The 10124-nt window shown below is 49.2% G+C and overlaps 1 protein-coding gene across 1 annotated transcript; it reads right to left on the reverse strand.

Moving 5' to 3' along the window:
• Positions 1-1712: 1712 nt before the first annotated feature.
• Positions 1713-8948, reverse strand: Adi1 (acireductone dioxygenase 1). The gene is made up of 4 exons (XM_005082043.4): positions 8774-8948; positions 5620-5739; positions 4783-4962; positions 1713-2326 (listed from the first exon to the last, which is right to left on the reverse strand). Exons 1-4 carry the CDS (start codon positions 8891-8893, stop codon positions 2207-2209), a joined length of 540 nt encoding a protein of 179 aa, XP_005082100.1. The 5' UTR covers positions 8894-8948; the 3' UTR covers positions 1713-2206.
• Positions 8949-10124: the final 1176 nt, after the last annotated feature.

Below are 10124 nucleotides of genomic sequence, written 5' to 3' on the forward strand. Positions count from 1 at the left end.
CCTCCTAATCCTTCTCAAGTAGTGCCACTCCCTGGTGACCAAGCATTCAAATCCTATGGGGGCCATTCCTAGTCACCCTCCCATTGCAAGGCAAGGGCTGGAGAAGATAGAAGGATGACCATCCTTGCAGTCCTGGGATCATGGCCCAACAAGACTGGGCTTTGAGCCTGTGTCAGATCTGTCACACAGCTGACACAGCAAACTCGATTTGCACATGGGGGGCTACCACACAGCTGACCCACACATGGACAGACTCCAAGTCCTTCCTGCCTGCCCTCCCCATCTCTGCAGCATCTGGCACATGATCAGGTTCAGCACAAGTTCTCTGCCTAAAACAGGGCAGATGCTGGTACACACTCCACACTTCTGATCCCTCAAACAGGGAACCCTGCTCCCCTGGCAACCCAGCCTGTCAACACTCTGAAACCAGGAGTAACAGGCTCTTCTTAAGGGCTCACTACACCAGTTTTTTAACGGCCATTGCTCTAACCACTCACCACACCAATCACTGCCACACTCCTTCAGGAACAAGCCCCCTTCCTTGCTCGTCTCCTCCTAGACTGTTAATGCCTGTGGGTCTTGGGCCCACCTGAACAGCAACACCCTCCTCACCCCCCCACCCTCCACCTCCACCCCCGGGAAGCCCTGTTCAACCACACTGATGAGAAGTAACAGGCCAGCACGTGACCAGCCTTCCCAAGGGCATTTATATGGAGCCCACTATTAGGAGAGAACACCGAGTCCGTAGCTCACCTAGGTCTGGTTCAAGCAGAGTCAATGCCAGAACCTTCATGTGCCATATATCATCCTTGCTACATGTGGCTGGGTGTTCAAGTTCCAGGATGTTCAGGCAGGCCAGGGTTCTTACTGGCCTGTGGACATTCATAAACAGCACACACAAAGGGAAGCCTAAGTGACTTAGTTTTCTATTGCTGTGGGGAGGAAAGGGTTTATTTCATTTCCAGGTTACAGTCTATCATGAAGGGAAGTCAGAGCAGAAATCTGGAGGGAAGAACTGAAACAAAAGCCATGAAGGAAGAGAGACAACAGGATCTCTGTGAGTTCGAGGCCAGCCTGGTCTACATATCCAGGTCCAAGCCAACCACCGCTACAGAGTAATAGTCTTAAAAAAAAAAAAACAAACACCAAGAATAACCAGTAGACAAAAGCTAGCAGACCAGTCCTTACTTACAGACAGTAGCTCTAGACGGGGAGAGCCCAGGATGTGCTGCTTGTATATGTTTGAGCTCTGAAGCTGAGGCAGCTTCAGTCACCCACCCATGGCGCAGGCTCCCCTGTACGGCAGAAGCAAGCACCCGAATCCAAAATCCAGCACGGTGACAAAGGAAATGGACACACCCACAGGGAGAGCTATCACTTAAAGAACAGCCTGCCCTTCTACAGCACGGACTGTGGGGTTTTCTGTAATTGTGACACGCTACACATAAACATAGTTCAGCATTATTATTCTTTATTTGTGGTGCTAGGGCCCACGCCCAGGGCCTTGAACATGCTCGGTTAGTCTTCTAAGTACCTAAGGCACTTGAGGAGGAAAATCACACATTATTTCTTTTGACTCTTAATTGTAAAAGGACTGAAATCACAGTGGAAAATTTCTACCCTGATGTAGAAATTAACTATGCACATACAGAATCATCTAAGGAATCCAGAAGGGGGCTTTTATGAACCAAGTAAAACACCACACATTTGCATGAGTGTAACACAGTTTATCAGGAGCATATGATTAAGACAGCTGCTTTAATCTAAAGGAAAAGGAACTAACTACCCCACTTCCCCTCCCAAAGATCAGTGAGCAAGAAAAACATCTTCCTTCTGGTTAGCTGTGCTGGGTATAACTGCCCCCTTCCAAAGGGCACAGCTTCACACTCCAATAGACAGCTCCAGAAGGACCTTCTGGGACATGAAGATCTGTTACATACGAATGCACACACCAACCCAGGTCTCCCATACCTCTAAGTCTTCACAGAGTTCCGGAAAATTAAAGTCACTTATTCACATTTTTGTGGCTTCCATGTAAGAATCACTTTTAAGATGCTTTTGATTAAAAAGATTCTGATCTGGCAGTCTTGCCAAGTAGAGCTGGTCTAGCGTCAAGTCCACATACAAAAGCAGAGAGGTGAGCAACCTTCCCACCGGTGACTGCAGCAAGAGCCTCACACGGTGCAGTTCTCTTCAGAGAGCAGCGCTATGCTCTTCCTTCCAAAAACCTCACGTACTGAACCCGGGCATCGAAATGGTCGGCCGGACGGTTGTACGGTGTCCACACAGGCTCTCCCACGAACAGCCGCATGGCCTTCACGTAATTCTGGAAAACAAGCCCCACATCTCACCTGAGAACCATCGAGGCAGCCAGCCCTCTAAGCCATCTCACCCACTCGGCTCCTTCAGACCTCTGTGCAATGGAATGGCCGCCTGCAGGCAGCATTTAAGCAGAAACAGGTCTGGACTCCGCCCACCCTCCTTGCTTCCTCCCCTGGGCTCTGCCCTCCTAAGGGCCAGCGCCAGACCAGACCCCTGCTGCTGGCTGGTAAGAGAATGATTTGTCAGCACTTGTCTAACCCAGAAATGCAGCCTCCTTGCAGCCCTTGCCTTCATCCTACAAATAAACACAACAGGGAAAACTGACAAGCGCAAGCTACTTACAGAACTACTGACAGCCACGAAGTGGAAATAAGCTCATGGCGAGGGACTCCCCTACACAGTGCATGCCTTACAGTGCACCTGCGAACGAGATGCCGGGCTCTTTAGGCACCCCGAAGCATACCAAGAGGAAAGAGTGAACTGCAGAACTGGCTGCCTCCGGGGTAGAAGGAAGGAAGAAAGATGGTGTCTGAATATGCAAACACCCTCTAAGCAGCGGTTCTCAACCTGTGGCTTACGACCCCGTTAGGGTCATATATTGGATGTCTTGCATATCAAATATTTACATGAGGATTCATAACAGTAGCAAAATTACAGTTATGATGCAGCAATGAAATAATTTTATGATTGGGGGTCACCACAGCATGAGGGACTCTTTTAAAGGGTGGTAGCACTAGGGAAGTTGAGAACCACTGATCTAAAGGAACTATGGAGATGCAGCCACTAGCGCCCTTCAGGGACTGAACTGGGGACCTGAGGAACAGGGAAGAGAGCGTCTCACAACTTTTTTTTTTTTTTTTTTGGTTTTTCGAGACAGGGTTTCTCTGTGTAAATTTGGAGCCTATCCTGGCACTCGCTCTGTAGGCCAGGCTGGCCTTACCTCTGTCTCCCAAGTACTGGAATGAAAAGCATGCACCACTAAGGTCCAGCTCCATCTCACAACTCTGAATTTTTATTTTGTTCAGTTTTCTGGGGTCTCACCTTACCCAGCCTATCCTCAAAACCTGATATGTAGCTGAGGAAGACCTTGAGGCCCTAATCCTCCTACCTGAACCTCCCAAATGCTGAGATGACAGGCATATACTACCATACCTGGCTTTTTAATTTTGAATTTTAAACCAGGTGCATTTACTATTAATTTGGAAGGGCTAGAGAGATGACTCAATAGTTAAGAGTGCATATGCTCTTGGAAGGGGCCCAAGTTCAGTTCCCAGCACCCATGTCAGGTAGCCACAATCTCAACTCCAGTTCCAGAAGATCCAGCGCCCTCTTCTGGATTCTGCAGGAACCTGCACTCATCAGCACTCACCACATAATTCAAAAATAAAAGTATTTTTTAATTAACTTGGGCTGGGGATGTAGCTCAGTTGTTAGACAGTCAGTCCAGCACAAAGCCCCTTGGTTCCATCCACAGCACCACAGAAATTAGGTTTGGTGGCAAACACCCATAATCCCAGCACTGGGGAGTTCGAGACAGGAAGATCAGAATTTTGAAGTCATCCTCAACCACATAATGAGTTCAAAGCTAGCCTAGAATATATGAGACCCTGCCTTAAAAACCAAAAATGATACTTAAATGTCATGTTTAACCCAAAATGTCTTCTAAAACCCTAAGAACTAATTCCTGTGCTTACTTCCAGTCCTAATTGATGTGGGATAATGTTCTCGTTCACTGTAAAGATTTGTCACTCATAATGGTTTAAAAAATGCTGATTGGTCAGTAGCCAGGCAGAGAGTATAGGTGGGGCTACCAGACTAAGGATTCTGGGAAGAGGGAAGGCAGAGATGGAGTCACCAGGCAGATGCAGAGGAAGCAAGATGGGACTGTCTTACTAAGAAAAGGTACCAAGCCACATGGCTAAACATAGATAAGAATTATGGGTTAGTTTAAGTTGTAAGAGCTTGTTCGTAATATTTCTGAGCAATAGGCCAAACAGTTTATAATTACTATAGTCCTCTGTGTGTTTATTTGGGACTGAAACGGCTGAAGGACCAGGCTGGACAGAAACTTCTGTCTACACCTAATAATTGTACTGCACACTGCTGAAGTCCCCAAATGAGAGTGCCCCCACCCTACAGGTGCATTATAACCACAAGCTCCTACATCAGTGACAAGTGCAGGCTCCCCACTCAGTGGAGGAGTGGGTTTCCCTCATGAAGATATCTGCTCCCTTCACTAAAGCCTTGTGATTAACGCTGTTCCCAAGAACAAAAGGGAGATTCTGATCCTTCCCACGCAGGCTCCCTGACCACAGGCTCCACTGGCTCTCTCTGAGAGAGCGGTGACTGGCCATGTGTCTAGGAGATGGGTCTCGCACATCACAGCTAGCAAGTCACCATGGTCACCTGTGAAGTCTATGCACAGGCCAGACCACACGACACAGCACAGTACACTCTCACCTTCTCATCCAGCGTGAAACGGTGATAGATGCCAGCAGGAAGTGTGATCATGTCCCCCTTCTCCATGGAAATCCGGATCCATTTGTCCTCCTTGTCCCTGACATCGAAGTACCCACTGCCCTCCAGGATGTAGCGGATCTCCTCATCCAGGTGCAGATGCTCCTCAAAGAACATCTTGATCTAGTGCAAGAGGGAAACTGTCATGCAGCCCCAGCACTTATAATCAGGCTACAGTGAATGCTACATGCCATTAAAAGTACCAGAAGATGGGCCAGGAAGATGACACCATTGGTAGAGGCACCTGCCACCAAGACCAATGTCTTAAATTTAATCCCCAGAACCCAAGTGGTAGAAGGAGCCAAATAAGACAAGGTCTCGTGTAGCCTAGGCTGGCCTCAAACTTGCTAAGTAGCTGGGATGACCTTGAACTTCTGATCCTCCTGTCTGTCTTCACCTTCCAAGTGCTGCCATTACATGCACCGCTCTGTGAGGACGTTCTGAATGACTCTATGCCACCAAACTAAAATGGACACAATAAAGTGGTCAGGTGCCCTGAAGACACCACCCCTACACTCCCAGGAAAACATTCAAGTCTAGGGAAGACCCAGCTCCAGAGCTGTGAATCCCATGGAGAAAAACCTCAAGCTGATCCCAGAATTACTGGTGGATCCATCACACATAAGGGATAAACCACCACATCTCTCAAACTAGCTGAGAAGGGAATCACCCAGCTCACTCCACGAGGAGAGCATCGCCCTGCCCCAAAACCACACTAACGGAAAGTCTTGCGCTAACAGACAGGAGGGTAGCGGTTCTCTCCAGGCGGGGCCTGCTCACCTTCTCCTCATAATTGGGAAGTGCATCTTTGCATATGGTAATGATGTCCATCCAGGAGTAGTTTCTATCTTTCCGGATCTTCTCCAGTTCTGGATCATTCTCATACTTGTCAGCGTCCAGCTACACAAGTGTAAACAAAACAGAGGCCAACTCAGCAAGTGAGAGCTTAGCTCCCTGGTACAATGCTTGCCTAGCAGGGCACAAGGCCCTAGGTTTGCTCCCCAGCCCTATATAAAGAAGCACAGCAACATGCACCTTCCAGACCTGCAGCTGGATCTCCTAACAGGGCATCATTTATTCTTTGCCAGTCCTAGCCCAGGCCTCCTCCTCCCCTTTTGATAGACCGTCTGTTTTCCACAGTGACAGGTGGAAACCCCAGCTCTGCTTGAGTTTGCTGTCTTCTGCCAGCAGCCCTGCTGGGTCCTCCACATTTCCAGGTGAAGTTCTTATCCCTCATACCCTCGGTGTGGGACACCACTCTGTCCTCTTCCATGCAGTCTTACTAGGCTCTCTGTGGTTAGCATGCTTCCTATGTCCGCAGACCAAGCCCAAGTTCATCAAGATGGCCTGGGAGAGCCGCTGTCCTTTGACCCCACTTGACTTCTTTTTCCCCCCTTGGTTTTTCGAGACAGGGTTTCTCTGTATTGTTTTGGAGGCTGTCCTGGAACTCACTCTGTAGACCAGGCTGGCCTCGAACTCAGAGAGATCTGACTTTTCTACTACTATCTGCTCCATCCCTCCACTGTTAAAGAAATCTAGACTCTAAGCTAGAAAAGAACCACTTGCCACTCTTAAAAATTATTGAAAAGTTGGGGGCTGGAAAGATGGCACTGGCTGCTTTCCCAAAAGACCAGGGTTCAAATTCCAGCACCCACATGGCAGCTAACAACTGTCTGTAACTCCAAGATCTGACACACTCACACAGACTTACCAGCAGGCAAAACACCAATGCACATACAATAAAAATAAATAAACTTAAAAAAAAAAGAACAAGAAAAGATTTTTTTAAAAGATTAGCCAGCAGCCGGCGGTGATGGTGCACACCTTTAATCACAACACTTGGGAGGCAGAGGCAGGCAGATCTCTGTGAGTTCGAGACCAACTTGGTCTACAAGAACTAGTTCCAGGACAGCATCCAAAGCCACAGAGAAACCCTGCCTTGAAAAACCAAAAAAAAAAAAAAAAAAAAAATGATTACTGAAAGTGTTGTGGTGGCCCACGACTGTAATTCCAGCTACTCAGAATACAGGAGAGAGTTGTGAGTTGGGGGCTAGCCTAAGCTACATAGCAAAAATCCATCTCAAAATAAGAAAATACATACTCACACCTTTTCATGGCAAGGTCCCATACCTCAAAATCCTGCTCACAATTTTGTTTTTTCTTTTTCTTTTTCTTTTCTTTTTTTTTTTTTTTTTTTTTTGGTTTTTCGAGACAGGGTTTCTCTATGGCTTTGGAGGCTGTCCTGGAACTAGAGCTCTTGTAGACCAGGCTGGCCTCGAACTCACAGAGATCCACCTGCCTCTGCCTCCCAAGTGCTGGGATTAAAGGCGTGCACCACCAACGCCTGGCCACAATTTTCATGTATCACAATCCTACGTAGTCTCTAAAGTCCAAAGTCAAGGACGGAAGCCTCTTCCCGACATGTGTTCAAAGGCTCCTGGAAGAACTAATCTAAAATCCTACATGAAACTCTAGCACTTAATGACGCTTAGTTTTTGTTTTGCAAAGTGCACATTTTATCATCATCGGTACACCAATGCACTGACATCAGTACATTTTATGTGCATGTGTGTTCGGCATGCATGTGTGCCTGTGCACCACTCCTGGGCCTAGTGTTCACAGGGCCAGAAGAGAACACGAGCTCCCCTGCAACTGGCGTTACAGATAATTTTGAGCCAGCCAGGCAGTGGTGACGCATGCCTTTTCACGGTAGGGTCGTGATTTCTCCTGAGTGAGGTGAGTGGCCCTCCAGCTCTGCAAACGGAGCTGCTTAAGCGTTCTGTGAGCCGTTCTTAGTGGGCCTTCACCAGACACCAAAGGCACCTGGTCGGATTCCGGTTTCAACTACGCAAACAATTTCCTGTTTACAGATTATCGGGGGTATCGGAGTCCTAGTCTAAGGGATGCATGAGGACTGCCAAAGGGACTAAGACACCATTCCAAATGAAGTGTCTCTCACTCCAACTGTGTGGTCATGAGGGGTCTTTCTATCACCTTGCTCTGTGCCGACTGATGCCTCCTCTCGACAGGAGTGCCAGGGGCCTCTCTGAGGAGCCACTGACGTGACATGACTTCAGTTAACTAAAAGGCACTAATTTTGGAGGTCACCAGGTGAGTGTGTAAGGGGCATCATGGATGACTAGATTACTTCTCAGGCACTGGAAGCCTGTGGTTTTTTTAAACCATCCCCCATGCCTGAGCTGGTGTCCAACGAGTCACCTTTTGATTCTAGAGATCAAAGTGCATCAACCACATCATTTTCTGGGCATTCGTCCCATGCAGAGCCTTGACTGCGCATGTGCCCACCGGATTCTTCTCCGATCACCTTTCACCCTGCTTCCTATCCCTAGCCGAGATGGATTTGAGCATCGTCCCCACCCTATTTGGTCTGTGGCGGTCCTCGCTTCAGTTGTGGGCTCGCCATGTGGTGGGGGCGGGGGGCTGTTTGTGCTGTCTACACGTATGCCTGCATGCATCAGATCCCATGACACACAGTTGTGGGTGCTGGGAATTGACCTGAGGACCTCTGGAAGTGCAGCCGGTGCTCTTAACCACTGAGCTATCTCTCCTGCCCCAAGCCTCTTTGGTTTTAAGGGACATGTCTGCAAAGTTCCTCAGGCATGGCTCTAAGCCAGCTGGTTTGCATTTCACTGTAACCTTACCAATGCAAACAGGCTAAAGCCAGTCACCCCTCCACCGGCCCCGGTGTTGGAACTGCGTTACCGTGACACTACCACGTGACTGACAGGTGGCATTGCGTTTGCAAACATTAGCTGTGAGAGCCGACGTGTGTCACGAGGAAAGCAGGCCCCAAATCCTGTCGTTTTAAATAGAGATCGCGAGAGGGAGCGGCCATGCTGAGCATGCGCGACGCCCCCACCCCCAGCCTCTGACAGCGTGCGCAGGCGCGTGGTGCTCCGGCCCGCACCCCTACCTTCCAATACAGCACTCCAAGCGTGCGCAGCTGCTCCAGGCCCACCGGGCGATCGGGCTGTACGCGGTGGGGCATCCGCGGGTCGTCCGTGGACTCGTCCATGTACCAGGCCTGCACCATGTCGACAGCGGCTTCCGAGAGCTGCGCTGGAGGGGGCGGGGCTGGGCCGGGCGAGCAGGGACCGTTTGTGGGCGGGGCTGCCTGGAGGGCGGGGCCGCCCGCAGCGGTTAGTCCGGCTCTGGTGGAATCCAAGACCTTGCTATATAAGCTGCAGAGCTCTGATGGGTAGGGTGTCAAGCACCACCAGAGGTGGCACTTACAGGCTGTGCTTGGACTTTAGGTACCAACATACGTGACTGGCAGAAGCAGCGATTCTTTCTTAATTCAATCAAAGCAAATGCAAACCGAAAAGTGTGATTGTCTAAACACCTCAAGGGTTCAGCTGCAGATGCAGATACACAGAGGACCCCGGAGGTCAGGACGGAACGCTGGACTCCCCACCGGCAGATGAAGCAGATATCCACGTGCCTGCCCTGCTTTCCTTACCGTGATAAAATACTCTTTTTTTTTTTTTTTGGTTTTTCGAGACAGGGTTTCTCTGTATTGTTTCGGAGGCTATCGGTCCAGCCCGGCCTCGAACTCACAGAGATCCGCCTGCCTCTGCCTCCCGAGTGCTGGGATTAAAGGCGTGCGCCACCACCGCCCGGCGATAAAATACTCTTAATTAGGGCAGCTTAAAGGTAGAAAGGGGGAAGGGAGGCTGGAGAAATAACTCAGAGGTTAAGAATACTGGCTGCTCTTCAAGAGGTCCTGAGTTCAATTCCCAGCAACCACATGGTGGCTCACACCCATCTGTCGGAAGATCTGGTGCCCTCTTCTGGTGTGTAGCATACATGCAGGCAGGCAAAATAAAAAGGTAGAAAGGGTTTATTTGGCTCACAATTTCATGGCAAAGTCCATCATTGGGGGCAGTGGAGCTGTCAGAGCAGGAACTGGAAGCAGGTAGTCAAGGGTAAAGAGAAATGAATGCATGCGTGCTTACTGATGTCGGTCCACTATCTGTACTTCCTTGCCTAGGGATTGGTGCTGCCCACAGGAGCAGAAAGTATTTGAATTAATGAAATTAGACAGTCCCCCACAGACATGCTACAGGCCAGCCTGATCTAGACAATTTCTCGATACCCTCTCCCTGGGTGATTGTCATCTGTTAAGATGACAGTTAAAATTAACCATCATGCAGCTGGAAAGGTGACTCAACAGTTGAGGACTCGGGTAGTTCCCAGCAGCCACTTGGTAGTTCACAACCATCCGCAACTCCAGTTCTGGGGTATCTGACACCCTCTTCTGACTT

Source organism: Mesocricetus auratus, unplaced genomic scaffold (assembly GCF_017639785.1).
Source record: "Mesocricetus auratus isolate SY011 unplaced genomic scaffold, BCM_Maur_2.0 Super-Scaffold_100024, whole genome shotgun sequence".
Taxonomy (NCBI): domain Eukaryota; kingdom Metazoa; phylum Chordata; class Mammalia; order Rodentia; family Cricetidae; genus Mesocricetus; species Mesocricetus auratus.

Bases quoted from the DNA above. Each gene is read 5' to 3' on its own strand.
- Adi1 (XM_005082043.4), bottom strand. From the start codon at position 8,893: ATGGTGCAGGCCTGGTACATGGACGAGTCCACGGACGACCCGCGGATG. The intron at 5,740-8,773 runs GTAGGGGTGCGG...ACACTTGTGTAG, and splicing joins TTGGAGTGCTGTATTGGAAG to CTGGACGCTGACAAGTATGA. The intron at 2,327-4,782 runs GTGAGAGTGTAC...CTTGTTTTCCAG, and splicing joins GTTTCACGCTGGATGAGAAG to AATTACGTGAAGGCCATGCG.